We start from the raw sequence: 14,726 nt of genomic DNA, 5'->3' as shown, positions 1-14,726 counted from the left end.
GCTGGACGTCGCTCTGAACTATGTAACGTTCAACCACCACGCTCGTGGTTTGGGAAACCCCTAAGCTTTCTTTGCTGTAAATATGTGTGAATAGTGCCATAAACCTGTTTTTGTTCTCGTATCCTCTAGCGACATTCCTTTCGACCCTAACAACTGGTTGGCAGCGGTGGGATTCGAACCCACGCCCTCGAAGAGACTGGTCCTCAAACAATAGTTGTGATCACGTCGGGTACCAAAACATACCAAATGACCACTTACGTGGCACCAACGGAGCAGGGCGGCTATGGAAACATTAAAATATGTCGTGCAAGCACATGACGAGAACCTCATAGTGTGTTGTGATGGAATTGAAACTAGTTTTCAAAGATGTGTTTCAATCAATTTTTTAAGGGTGCACTCATACTTGCCATTATGCTTTCCAGACTCTAGAGCAGGGGTCTTAAACTTGCCTCAGCTACGCAATTTGGTCCCATAAGGGCGGTGCCAGTGACAAAAATAGGAGTCACGTGAGGGGGAGCGAGTTTGTAGAAATTGACAGCAAATGTGACCATTTGAAGGAAAAGCTTTCCCACATCTTCGATACAAGTCATTTATAAACGAGACTTGGGGCCAAGATTCCAAACATGTTGATACTGATCTTCAAAGTGACTTAAAATCTGGACGCCGATTCTGAAATAGTTTTTGTTTCACGGTTATCACAGAAGCATCTGTTGCTGGGCCTGTTGGTATATACTTGAAGAATCGAAAATACCAGCTTAAGGGCACATACACAAAAAGAGACGACAAATGCAGACACTTGGCGTGTGTCTGTCGTCTTCTGTTCTTTGTAGGCACCCTTAAGCTAGCTTTTTGTTTCTTCAACAGTACGTTTCAACACACGGTGACTGCATTCGGTGACTCATTAAAGCAATGCTTTAGACCAGTCATGCATGTGTAGCTCACGAGCATACTTATTTAAAAAGTTCAATGTTGGTGAAGACAGTCATGTGCGACCACAAGCTGCATGTTAACGAGACCCCTGCACCAGAGGGCTTCGCCTTTCATTTAATGCAAAAAAGCGACAACTGAAAATCTATATCTGTGCAGAGTAATTAAAACTGCCATTGCTCTGGCTTGATAGCAACGACAACTTCAAGTCTGAGCCCCAGCAAATAAAAAGCTAAGAGACCTACCTACACGCGACTTTCAAAGCTACGTAGCCACAATCTTGTGCACTAAATTTTTTGTATACAACATAACTCACGTCCATGTAAGCATGCCTATTCACTTTCGAGTATAGATGCACAAATTCTGAATGAAAGGGAGCTACTAATGAAAATTTTGAACAGTGGGTGCCAGTGTTGCAGACCAAGATGTGAAGGGCTGCAGAGGACGGTGAATTTGCCATGTCAAGTTGTGTTATTTGCTGAATCTGTACAATGTTAGTGAAGATTGGTGGGAAAGTGAGGCAGAAGTATCAGATTTTGCTATGGACTGTAATTGGTAAATGTAATCAATTAAACATTCTGTGAAAATATTTTTTATCAGGTGTGTATAAACATAAGCACAAGGCAACAGCTAAGACACCAGTCATAGCTATACAATAAATAATCAAAACATAGCAGCAACTATATGCACGGATAAATGCAAGACAGCCCCAGCAAGCGACTCTGTTAATCTTGTTTCAAGCAGTGGTGGCACAAAAAGAAAGCAGAGCTGTTTGCAGCCTGTTAGAATAGCTGTGTAACTATATGCATATTCTCTACCCATGAATTTCTGTAAGATTATACAAAATTATGTTATCACAATGACATCATCTTACATGTACCATTTGCTTCGTGAGCAATATACTATTGCAGGCACATTCCATGGTCTGGGAGCTGTAATTCTGCATATTTAGCAGCCTATTGGCACTAGTTTGTACTCAACTGGTTAGTTGTACATAACTGTACTATCAGCATCGATTGAAACCCATCGAATAAACCCCGAACAACTGCAAGCATTCACAATGGCTTGGTCCCCAAGTACCTAAAAAACTAAGGTAGCGCCAACCACGCCCTTAGAGCGTCCAGCAGGTAACTACAAACACAGGCATATCCTCTCCTGGCACACTGGGGAGGGTAAACCGGTGTCATCATAGAAGCAAACGAAAACATGCGATCGAGTGACAGACAAGATGGCACTTGCACTACCAAAGCTACCACGCAGGGAGGAGTGCCGGCACACTGGCAGGAATGGCACTACTTTATTCATTTCTGGGCACTTTATTGTCATCACCACTGACTGGTACACGCATCTGGTTTGGCAGCACTGTGCATATGCACATCTGTCCATGGTGACAACTAAATGGCATGCACTTCACCACTGCAAATGCTTGCCACTGATGAGGCTTCATTTTAACACTGATAATTTTTCTTTAAGGGGCCTTGTAACACTTTTTCAAACAGCCATTAAATGGGTTCCCTAAGGAAGCTTATTGCCTCATGAATTAGCTGGTATAAAAATGTTTAGAATCCATCCAGTACAAGAGGAGTTACGAAGATTGTTTGCACGCTGCAATCGCTTTTTCTCTTATCTCGTCCCGACGAAAGCGCTGGAAGCTAAGTAGGGAGAGATGGCACAGGGAAAGAAAAACATCACGCGCACCTGGTGACCTTGATCACCTTTTCTTTTCTTTTTGTTTTTCGAATATGGGGCTTTTGATTGTGACCACGCAGACAAGTCGTGGCCTCCCGCAGCGATTCTTGTAATGAGAAAGCGTGCAATGCTCAAATCAGCTAATGGCTAATAAAATGGTTGTGATGAGTGATTTTATGGCTTCTTTCGCCATTTGTCGCAAGACAAAGCAATTTTTAGCCGACTTTGAGAACTTATTTTGAATTCCAGGCCATGTGCTGCACTACAATACTTGGCACGCATGTTCTAGGGAGCCTCTACTATCCATCTGCAGCGTGTTCTGACTATGCTCAAAAAGTGTTGCAGGGCCCCTTTGAATAAACTGTTTATGTTCTAATGAAAAAAGTGTAGACATCATAAAACAACATTGTCTTGCACACCTCTTAAGAAACTGAGTTGCGGTGATATGTAAAATACTGTTCACCATATGAAATGCCACTGGTAGCACTAGACTGCGTAGTGGTGCAGAAACACACTCTCAGTGCTATGTGTTCTGTACCACTTTGTTCCTATATTAGACACACAATGTCAACAGTGTTTTCATGCGATGCATCAAATCCAATGTGTAGTCACCAGATGTATCTTTTAAGGGGTCCTGGCTCTCCAAGAAAAGTTTTGCCCCCTTCTGTTAGCCACTAACCACATAGTTATCGCCCTTTACACCTTACAGTACAGTGCTTTGTGCTGCCCTCACGTCGTGAACTACCGTGCTCAAATAGCTATCCACAATCCTGGAATCCATGCAACTGCGCTGTATACTAGCAAATTTCTTATGTATGGTTGACTATGAACACAGACACTGCATAACATCTCTCTATAGATTTTTCAAAGTGTTGCAAAAATATCAAGACAGAGAAGGTTTGTGCAATCGGTACTATTGCACTTATGTATTAAAACACAGGTTTTGAGCATATTCTTATATTTAAATGTGAATTGGTAAATACAAATGCAGTATATTACACACAATGCTTAATGTAACATTTACATGCGGTTTGACAGCTTCTCTTTCTTCCTCTTCAGAGCTTTGTATTCGCCTTCCTGGCTGGCAAGCTCTTTGTAAATGCGCTTCACCTTGTCCTTTCGTTCAGCATCTCTTGCCATTTGCTCCTTGAGGATATGCTGAGCCAAAAACTGGTTGTCCCGACGCACTTCTCGCATGGCTCCTTTCATTTCCTTCTTGTACTGATAATTCAACTTCTTCAATTCTACTTTCTTCTCACCTCCTGAGAAGTGTTTGCGGCCATCATACTTCATGCTGAACTTGGGCTCCAAGAGTGGTTTCATTGGTGGTGGTTTTTTGCTTGGTTTCAGTGGCTTGCGTTCAATCTTATGACTCAGCTTGGCCAGTGTGTTTTTTATGACAGCTTTCAGTGTCTCTGGGTAAGCCAGTTCTGCAAGCTTCTGGCATACGACTATCAAGGGATCGCACAACTCCTTGTACGAAGGTAGCGTCTGGTACAAACATGCACACCTTTCAACAAGTTTAACTCCAGCATTAACAATCTTTAGCTTGAGATCATCAGTCATTTCTACCTGGCTGCATCCTAATGCTTTCAAGGGAAGCTTCAAGTCACTTTCAGTCACGGCTGCTACATTTCTTTCATCTTTAAGCTTTAAAGCACTGTGGGAAAGAAGCCGTGATAGAAAGGCCACAAGCTCTGGTGAAAAGCGCCTGGAGTATGACACATACTCGAGGAACACATTGGCTACAAAGATGCCTCGTAGGAAGTCAACGGGGTCCGTGAGTCCACAACAGGTAAGCAGGTGACTTGCAAAAAGCATTGCTGGTGTGGCAACCATGTGTGAGAAGTCTGAAGCAGAGTAGCACTGCCCAATAAGCTTCAAAAAAACAAGCGTGCTAAAACTTGGGTAAGACACCGAAAATCTGCTCTTCCTACTCAAAATGTTCTGAAGTTGTTCCTCTTTTTCAGAAATCACATCCAAAAGGAAATGGCCGCACACTGTTGGAGAAAGCTGCACTAGAGAGTAAATGTGAGGGCACAGTTTGTCCACCACGTGAATGTCAGTGTCTGCTGTATCGCTGATGTGCTGAAGAAGATACACAAAGAGCCTCTCAAGCTTTTTGCTACTACTCTGATCGCTTTTGATCATATGCTCAATGAGGGCAGCCTTTTCACAGGCACCCCTACTTTCCACCAATCTTGAAAACTCTTCTTCAGTCTCAGGTATGTCAGCAACTGTCGACTTGCCCGCGCCTATTTCTTTCGACTTAATGTGCTTTTCAGACAGCCGATTTTCATTTTTGGCAGGTACAGAAACTTTGTTGGCATTTGTCATGTTGTCATCTTCCTGCTCTTCATTGTCGCTACTTGCTTCTTTTTCCGATTCCAAGTCGGCATAGCTATCTTCTTCAGATGCATCATCATTTTCTCCCTCAGAGTCTGAACCGGTGCTTGCGTCATTCTCATCTTTTGAATCTACACCAGTAAGACGGTCAGCCTGCTCATCTTCTTCAAACTCGTCCTCGTCGCTATCACTTTGCTTTGAGGTTCCAGTGATGCGCTCGTGCTTGTAAAAGCTGTCGTCCAAGTCGTCAGCAGAGGCTAGTTGCCTCTTATGTACGTCCTTTTTTGCTTCGGTACCCTGAGCTCTGGCTTTCCTTTCTTGTTCCAGCTTTTCGAGTCGTTTTTTCTCAGCTTTAGCTATTTCATCTTCCGTTTTCACCCTTTCAGAAGCCTGTCCAGCTAAAGGAGCAAACTTAAGCTGTTTCACCAGTACGTCATAGTCGTCCGTACTGGCCTCATTGTCTACTACGGCGGTCTTCTTGTTCTTGGAAGCAGCTAGAAGACTCTGGAATTGCCTCCAATCTTTATCGAGCTTTTCGGTAAGCTCAAAGTTCTCGTCTTTTTCGACTTGCCTTTCGTACTTAAGTTTCTTTGACTCTGCGATGAGTTGCTCAATGGCATCTCGTCGCGATTTCGCGGCATCGCTATTGGGATCAGCTTTCGTGAGAAAACCACCGAAATTTGTCTTTTCAATGAAGTCCCGGCCTACCTTGTCATAGAGATCTTCGTCGTCACTGCGGGGATCGTCATGAGTCTCCATGTCGTTGATGGACTTGCCGAGATGCGTTAACTCTTCGTCCTCATTGAGGCTGAATACGTTTTTCTTCTGTGAAATTTTGCGCTCCTGGGCAAGTCGTGCTGCCATCTTTTCATCAGGATTCATGGCAGCGTCGAACTCGCCGATCCGTTTGTCCATGAAAGTGCTCGATTTATTCCTTAAGACGTACTCCTGAAGTAGAGTCGCCTTGCGCTTCTTGATTGCCTTGTTCCTAGAAACACCGAGGAGCCCACGATCGCTCTTGGACTTCCTACCGAGCACATCGTGTTTTTGACGGTTCACTTTCACCTCAAAGGGGTTGACCTTTTCCGACAGTTTGGCAGGTTTGCCACCACTACCACCAGCACGCTTTGCCTTCATGGTGTAGCCACAGATTCTTGCGACCACGTGCCACAAAACACTGCCGATGTGGCCAAACTAATCCACAAAACACGACGCACTTACGCTAACTCGTTAACTTACGCGCACATCGCACACGTGCCAGCGTGCCAGGTGCCGGTAATCTGGTCCGAGAGTTTTCATAGTGGCGACATCTGCCACACTCGTTGCGCTGCACTGTCCGCACTCTGAGATCGAGGCTAGCTACCTCTGGCATCATTTTGCCGGGAATTAGTGCACATGCATTGTGGCGCCTTTCTTTCTCGTTAATTGATCATAAAAACGGTAAGTATCGAATCGTTTACCGGTACCAAGATGCTGGAACAAAATCCAGAGTTCGCGGAGCACGTGCCCGAAGAGGAGGAAGAGGAAAGTCCGGAGAGCACGAAGGAGTCCGTAAGTCTGCAAGGACCGTGCGACAGCCCAACTTTTTTCATAGTCAGTCATTCGTCCCATTGATTCTTTCATGATGTTTATATCCGCATGTGTAAGTTGATCGAATCCTGATAGCGTAGAGAATTGTTCATTTTCTTGGCTTCGTAGCATGAAGCCGTGCCGAATGGTGTGTTTAACATCGTTATTCGTGCGTCCGGGAAATATTTGGCGGGCCTCTACGTGGGGCGCAATGGGGTCTCAGTTTGTTTATTTTTTAAGTGACGAAATATGTAATTTAGCGCAGTTTTAGATGAGTGATCGGCCAAAAATTGCAGAGAACTTGTGCTCAATGTGTCGGATCACTTCCAATGCGATCAGTAAACCTTTCCTTCGGTAGTAAGTTCTGGAGTTCTGGCGGACTTTCTAACTACCGGCATTGCGAACACACTAGTGTTCTGAATGTGTGGTCTTGCGATCTGCCCTTTCACCTTCTATTAGTCAGCCGATAGTAGGACACGCCGACAGTGGCAGCAGGAATAGACCCAACACACTACGAGGACGTTGTGGCTTGTCGCTACTTAGGACTTGTCGCGCCGTTTGCGCACTTGTACGCGGAGATGCTCGAAGCGCCCGATGTGCTTTGTGTTGCAGACGCCTGACGAAGAGGAGAGCGTGACGACTGAAAAGAAGGATGACACGGATTACGATAGCAAACTGGTAAGCTGGTAAATATATGAAGCCGAGTTAGCGTGTAGAAATTAACTTCAGCTTGTTTTAATATAACACCGTATTCTATTACGTCTGTTCTTTTTCATTTAGGATTTGGATAGAGGCAATCGTTTCGACTACCTGCTGCAACAAACCGAAATCTTTGCCCATTTTATGACCACAAGCAGCGCGGCGAAAGGCGTCACGTCGCCTCTAAAGTTGAAACCAGGTCGGCCGAAGTTGAAGAAGAATGACGAGAAAGCTAAACTTGCGGCTGTGGGAGAGTGAGTCATTCCTGCAACATTCATTTGCTCCTTCATTCTTGAAGCTTTGTGTGCACACATTATGCGGTTTCTTATACGTAACGTTTGGACACTTTTGCCGCTTGCATATCACAGTGGCAGGCAGCCAAGCGAACGGGCAAACACTTCAATTCTCTTATTTTTTTTTTTGACATATTTGCAAGCGCGGGCCGTTTTGTAAAGAAGAAAAAAAGTATATGTATATATATACCAGATTTTTTGAACGTCATTCATGCTGGACCCAACGTATTGTATGCAAGGAAGGGACGACGAAACTTTCACGAAAGTGTTACCTTTACTAAAGGTTTTCAGCTGTTCCACTTGTGTGTGTGTGTATATATATATATATAGTAAGCTTTCGTATTTACTTCCAGAACTTGGCTTGCGATCACTGCTACATTTTTAAATTTGTTTTTTTTTGGAACAATACAAAACATGGTTGGTTGAAAATGCCTGCTGAGGCTTGACAGGATCACCAATGATTTTCATTCCATTCATACATCATTTGCCTAGAGATTCAAAAGCACTAGAAAATGTGGCTTGGTCTTTTGGGTTGAGTCCTGGAACAAGGGTTGACAATAAGGAATCAGTTTACAGATTTACAGAATTCATTACCCAGAAAGGCTATGCTCCTTCATCCAATTGCTGTCGCAAACTGAATTCTCAATTTACCTTGCAGTAACCTTCGACATGCACTCAACTTCTGCACCTGTACATAGCATTGTTATGCGAGAGAAAGAAAGCTCCAGTTCTATTGCTTCCAGTGTTTTGTGAGACAATTTCATTAATATACTCTATTTAACAGTTGTGGTATTATGTAAGTAATGATTTGTTTTTTCAAAATTAAGACATGTAAAATTGACATATAAATGCTAGGGATGCATTAACTATATGATGTTAGTGGTTTTGGGAATATAAATATTATAGGCCAACACAATATTAAAAAAAAAGAGGTTTCTATGGCAGTTTTTTCAAGTAATACACTATACCGATGCACTACTTTATGGTTAAAGTTCAGCAAGTGATGAAAGCTTGAAGCAATGAAAAATACTTCAAACTCATGGTGTTGCTGGAGCAATCATTTGGGTAAGTGGACTTGTCATCTTCAAGGCTAAAAGGGATTGAAAATTGCAGCCCTGAAGAGGACAAGTCCGCTTGTCGAAATGTTGGCTCGAACGACCCTTGATGTTCCAAGGATTTTTATTGATACACCTAACTTGGGCAGAAAACTTGTGCACTGTAACAACACATCTTTTTATAAACTGAGGCTGTCAGTGTATGCACTATAACTACATATCTTTTTATGTTGCTTAGGAAATCAGTTCACATATTTGATGATGTGTAGCATACCTATAGGTGCGCCATGAGATGTACGTCGTAAAGGTATTTAGCTTATAGAAGTGAACTGTTTCATTGTAGTTAATTGTCTACAGAGATGGCTCCTTGCGAGTGTGACACTTGGTAAATGCCAAGATATTTTATTTTGTCCAATGGGCCCACGAGGTTGCGGAGAAGTTAGGCCTATCTGTCTCGACGTGGGAGCGGCCCCCTATGTGCTCGTTCACGCCCCGATGGACCTAAATAAAGTTTCCATGCCATACCATCCAGGTCCATTTTTTGCATACTGCACATAAGGATGTCAGGCTGAAGTGTCAATTCTGGTTACTTCACAAACCAGTATCTTTAGTTGTGATGATATCGGGAAGAAAAACATTCAAAATGACCATAGAACCGTCATGATATCTTGTGCAAGCACATGTCAAATGCTCATCCTATGTCGTGGTACAGCAGAAACTGAAACTGGATTTTAAAAGCATACTTTAATTACTCTTCTAGAGTGCACTCAGGCTCAGTACATTTTTTAGGCTTTTGAGGGCTTGTTTCATTTGATGCCAAATAACTACTGAAAATTTTCGTGTAGTACTCCTTCAAAGAAGAAATAATAAATGCTTACCTGAATGTTTTAGCTCATCATTGCTTTTTTTGTGGCAGCCTGCGACATCGGATGACTGAGCAGGAGGAAGATGAGGAGCTGCTTTCAGACAGCCGCCGAAAGGAAATTACAGTCACTCGCTTTGAGACCTCGCCTACTTATATTAAAGGGGGTGAGCTTCGCGACTACCAAATCCGAGGCCTTAACTGGATGATTTCTCTCTATGAACATGGTATCAATGGCATCCTTGCTGATGAAATGGTGAGTTTTATGATTTCGTGTAACCATGTTGAAGCGGGCCAGAGTTTAATGAAATGACACAAACTATTGAAAAGATTATGTATGAAGGTCATTGCTATGAGGTTACAGAGACAGCCGCATTCTAAAAGTAGCTCTGCTTCGTTACCCTTTGATGTTGATTAAAAGAGCCAGTGTATAGCTAAATCATTTTCTAGCAACCATAGCCAAACTTTGTTTATCACAGGCACATGAGCAGTCGGAGCATTCATTTCTGATACAGTAACCACTCTGCATTGAAATGCCTTTTCTGTCAAACCATTTTACACAGGTAGACATTTTCAATGGTAAAGCATTGCAGGGCTATAAAATTAATGCGTGGCATGTCTTTCTCGCATTAGAGTTGATGGACATGGTGCATACATAAACTTTTTGTGCCTTCGCACTTAAAATATGAGACAGGGCTGCTGCAGACTGGGCTTTATTTTACAGTTTAACTAAGCACAGTGCTGGCACTTGTTGGGTGTGTCACTACCAGGTGTATCGTTGGTATATTTTTAGCACCTTCTAGAGAAGTGTGTATTTTGTTGCGGCATAAAGAAGAAGACTACTCTGAAAGATGCACGTCCTGTTCGCCTGTGTCGTGTATCGTAGCACGTGTGTTCGTGAGGAAATAGTCCTTCTCTTACGCGTGTTTTCAGTGATGCTCAAGAGTGTGCAAATCCTTATCAATTTCTGTTGCGTTGATTGTAGTCAGTGCAGAACCCCTCTCATTCTCCGCTGTAATGTGTGGTGATTTTATTGTGTGTAATGATATACAGCTCGATTTCATACTCCAAATGTCACATTGTGGTCATAATAAACAAGCTAATTATGGCCTTTTCTGCTCAGACATTTTTGCTGAGAGAACACCCACTTTGAGTTGTTAGATGTACTTTATGGATCTGCGGCTACAAGAGTTGTCAGTTATGCCTATAATAAGCATATTTGGGCTCCTTTTCTGGCTAAGTCGCTTGTAGAGTGTTGCAGTAACTTGTCGCACTTCTTGAGCTTATTTCCATTTCCCCAGCAAATACAGTTGTTTAAGGGACAATCACGTTCACCGATGGCACTTACTCTCTCACTTATAGCGTGTTTGTTGATGGTCTTGCGCCAACATACCTTGGCGGAATCAACAGTAGCTTATTTCCATTTCCCCAGCAAATACAGTTGTTTAAGGGACAATCACGTTCACCGATGGCACTTACTCTCTCACTTATAGCGTGTTTGTTGATGGTCTTGCGCCAACATACCTTGGCGGAATCAACAGTGGACAGTAATTGGAAAGTGGCCTACGTTCATCCAACTGAATGGAGACTGCCCTGCAGGCAGTGTTAATATGTGCTTGTGAATGACATATTTTACTATAATTAAAGATATTTTCTAGAAGGGAATGGTTACTTTATTTCTGATTCTCTTGGGCTTCTTCGCAAAAGGTGCGGTGCAATTTTGTGCTTCTTTTGTGATGGTTATTGCTTGTTAGCTCAGCAGCATCTAGCAACATTGACTGCTAAACTTGCAATGTATGCACATCAATATAGATACTTGTGTTCACAGCCCAGTGCTGGCTGATTTTTTATCTGTGTTGGAGCAGCAACAAAGGTGTTGAATCTTGCAAATCTATTGCCAAGCATGTTTAGAATTCCTCGCCTCAAGTTATTTCATACAACAGGTGCAGAGGATTCGGCATTAACCTTTTCTAAACTTGATCGGCAGGGAGGTGTACTTGCTACAGGAATAACATTTAGAATTTATTCTGAATACCTGCTACCAGTTATTTTGTTCCTAGTGCACGCCCACTCAGTCATCACCGCTGATGCCTCAAGATGCAACTCTTTCTGAGCTGCTGCGTTCATTTTCAATTTCATCGTAGATTTGTTTCTATTTGTATGTATTCATAGTGGGAATAGAACTATTTTGCACAAGGCAGGAGATGCACAAAAATATTCGTTAGTTTTTTTGACAGGATGCAATAAACTACCAATAATTTTTCTTAAATCATTCATTCATTGCTGTTCGATTGGATCTCTTGCGAGTCTGGCTTCACGTTGATGTAAATTGTGCGCTTGTTCCACCATCTTCCTCTTGCACAGGGTCTTGGAAAGACACTGCAAACTATCTCACTGTTGGGATACATGAAGCACTATCGCAACATAAATGGACCGCACATGGTTATTGTGCCAAAGTCGACGCTAGCTAATTGGATGAGTGAGTTCGAGAGGTGGTGTCCATCTCTCCGCACTGTCTGCCTGATTGGAGACCAAAATGCGAGGGTGAGTGCTTCTATAATCTGTGTGTGAGATGAGAGTGATGCTGCTTTTTTTCATGACTGAGGGCATTTTGTGGATCCTCTACAAAAATTTCTGCAGCAATGTGTGTCGTGCACAAGTAGTGATGAGTGTGATGTGTACTATTTGCATGAGGAAACTTATTTTGCTTAGAAATTGTGAATTCACTTCATGCGAGTAGATATAGTCTTCATTCGATTTCCACATTATTGGCAAATCTTCAACGCTCTTCCACAAACATTTTAGTATAACAATGGTTATGAATGCTATAATGCTCTTCAATACGTTATGTTATTAGAAGTTGTAATCCGATTATCGGCCGAGTCCTGCATGAAGAATGTTGATAGTTTCCTGCAGCTCAGTTGACCAAATAGTCGAAATGTATTTACCGTAATTACTGGAATCTAATGCGCACCTTTTTTCCGGTTAAGCGAGTTCATAAATCGCATGCGCGTTAAAATCGAGTGCGAAAAAAAAAATGAATACGGTCATTCTATTGCCATCGACATTTCCAAAATGGCCGCCCTCTACGTGCTTCGGCATGGGCCGCATGGCGCGTCGACCATTCCTGCCTGTGTGTAAAAGCGGCACCACGATGCCTCTTTTAAAAGAAAAGTCATCGCGTGTGCCGAAACAGACGGAAATCGGGCCGCATCGCGGTGGTTCGGAGTTCCCGAAACGTGCGTGCGGGACTGGCGGAAACGAAAGCAGAATATTGTCGACAGCAAAGATTTACGCAAAGGCTTCAGTGGACCACAGCAGGGTCGGTTTCCACAAATTGAAGAGCTGCTCGGCGAGTATGTGATTAAGCAGTGAGTGGCACAGCGGCCCGTGACGACAGAACTGCTCCAAGTGCAGGCTATGCAGTTAGCCTTAGAAAAAGGCTAATGCAGAGCCAGTTTAAAGCGAGCAGGTGCTGGCTAACTAACTTTATGAAGAGGAAAGGCTTTTCCCTCCGAAGGCGAACAGGCATATGCCGGAAGTTGCCGGAGGAGTACGAAGAAACGCTTCAGAGTCTTCAGAGGTTCGTCCTAAACTTGCGGCACAACAACGGCTACCTGCTTGGGCAAATCGGGAATGCCGATCAGACGCCTCTTTACTTCGACATGCCTGGCACCACAACCGTCGAGAAGAAGGGGGCGAAGCAAGTTCGCATGCTGACATTGGGCCACGGTAAAACAAGAGTGACTCATATGGTGGTTTTGGGACGTTAAACCCCACATATCAATCAATCAAAACAAGAGTGACGGCAATGCTCCGTTGTACGTCAGATAGGCACAAGCTTCCCCCGTACCTCATATTTAAACGGAAGACGCTTCCGAAAGGAGTCGTTTTCCCGAGTAGTGTGATCGTGCGGGCCAACGAGAAAAATGGGTGCGCGTTGCAATCGATGTCTTACTTTTTTTTTCGTCGTGAAAACCGAGTGCGCATGACAATCGGGGGCGCGGTAGAATCGAGTGAATACGGTATTTGGAATGCTCTCCGCCCAGCTAAGAGTAGCAGAACCAGTGATCCTACTTCTTCGCCAACTTCGCCAAAGAGCACCAAATCAGATTTACTGTGCCATCCTGATAATATCAACAGAAATTGTGTCAAACACCGCCAAAGTCACATTTGGAAGCGTCTATCACCGGCAATAGCCACACCGGTGTGTCAATACATGTGCACCTTGTTCTCGCAGCCACCAAAGTCATAATTACATACCTATTTTGTTACGCTGAATAAACAGCCGTCGCACATGCGTTTTAAAATCCACGATGATATGTTTGGTGCCGACGCAACTCTGTTGTGCAAGTCCCCTTAACGGCAAAACGCGCTCTCCACAGGGGCTCCACAATTGACTAGACGTCTAGCGCGCGCCAGCAATCAAGTTCATAAGAACGCCCCCGCTCGCGTTCCTAGCTCCTTCCTGTTCCTTGGACACGGGCGGTGCGTTCCTCTCTGCTTGAGTTACCATCAATAAGAGGCATGGCACGTGGGGTGAAGTTATTGCATTTACCCTCAATGCTAAGGAGATAGGTCGGTTTCTTATCTCTGCTTTAGCTGCGTTCGTCTTCGCGCGCTTTTACCCACGTGTGAAACACGCGATGCGCCGTAGGATGTTATGGATTGGTGCATTGCACAAAACATGACAGGCGGTGGCGTAGCCAGGGAGAGGGGGGCGCACATTGGGAACGGGGACCCCCCCACCTCAGGAATGTTTTTTGCCATGGCATATATATAGCGCACAATGCCCTTTTGCCTGCCCCCTCCTTCTTCAGATCAAGGTGTGACCGCTTCCCCCCCAATTTTTTTTTTAATTTCTCGCCACACCACTGGCGATGACAAAAACCAATTGAGAATGACCGTATCATTGCTATCCCATTAAAAACAAAATGGCTTTTGCCTTTAAGTTGTCTTAGGCGTATGCATAAGGTACCCTTTCTTTATCCACTGCTTTTCAGAGGAGGCAGTAGGGTGTTTTGGAGTATAGACAGAACCCCCTAGCCACATAAAATATCACTGCAAAAAGAAAATTATCTTTGTTAAATTGTGTTGTTTCAGCACAGAGATGAGGGCCGGAGGAGGTTGGCTTACGCCCAGCGGTATAATTGGTCATAATAAAAAAGAACCTTTGTTTATTCTTGAAGTCACTTTAGGGAAATGCTGTTGGGGCTGTGTGAGTCTCTAGTATTGTACGTCACAGCATTACTTGTGTATTGTATCTGCTGATAACCACATAGGTGT

General features: G+C 43.6%; 2 protein-coding genes across 3 annotated transcripts in view; one reads left to right on the top strand and one right to left on the bottom strand.

Moving 5' to 3' along the window:
- Positions 1–3,509: 3,509 nt before the first annotated feature.
- LOC119177705 (Nucleolar protein 14 homolog l(3)07882) lies at positions 3,510–6,236 on the bottom strand. Its single transcript, XM_037428911.2, has one exon. The coding sequence runs from the start codon at positions 6,097–6,099 to the stop codon at positions 3,637–3,639; it is 2,463 nt and encodes an 820-aa protein (XP_037284808.2). The 5' UTR covers positions 6,100–6,236; the 3' UTR covers positions 3,510–3,636.
- A 70-nt stretch (positions 6,237–6,306) lies between these two features.
- Iswi (nucleosome-remodeling ATPase imitation SWI) overlaps positions 6,307–14,726 on the top strand; it is a 51,655-nt gene continuing 43,235 nt past the window's right edge. Inside the window, exons 1-5 of one of the 2 annotated variants that reach the window (XM_037428908.2) lie at positions 6,307–6,513; positions 7,144–7,209; positions 7,312–7,484; positions 9,495–9,696; positions 11,805–11,984. In XM_037428908.2, the coding sequence (XP_037284805.1) occupies positions 6,433–6,513; positions 7,144–7,209; positions 7,312–7,484; positions 9,495–9,696; positions 11,805–11,984 (702 nt within the window). In that variant the 5' untranslated portion in view covers positions 6,307–6,432. Of the gene's footprint in view, positions 6,514–6,571; positions 6,605–7,143; positions 7,210–7,311; positions 7,485–9,494; positions 9,697–11,804; positions 11,985–14,726 lie in introns of those variants that run through there. The other variant, XM_037428910.2, reaches the window with a different exon arrangement.

The sequence above is a fragment of the Rhipicephalus microplus genome, chromosome 2, assembly GCF_043290135.1.
Source record: "Rhipicephalus microplus isolate Deutch F79 chromosome 2, USDA_Rmic, whole genome shotgun sequence".
NCBI lineage: Eukaryota > Metazoa > Arthropoda > Arachnida > Ixodida > Ixodidae > Rhipicephalus > Rhipicephalus microplus.
This window is presented reverse-complemented; position numbering and strand designations above follow the sequence as displayed.

Excerpts from the sequence above, each read along its gene's own strand:
- LOC119177705 (XM_037428911.2), bottom strand. The coding sequence starts at position 6,099 with ATGAAGGCAAAGCGTGCTGGTGGTAGTGGTGGCAAACCTGCCAAACTG.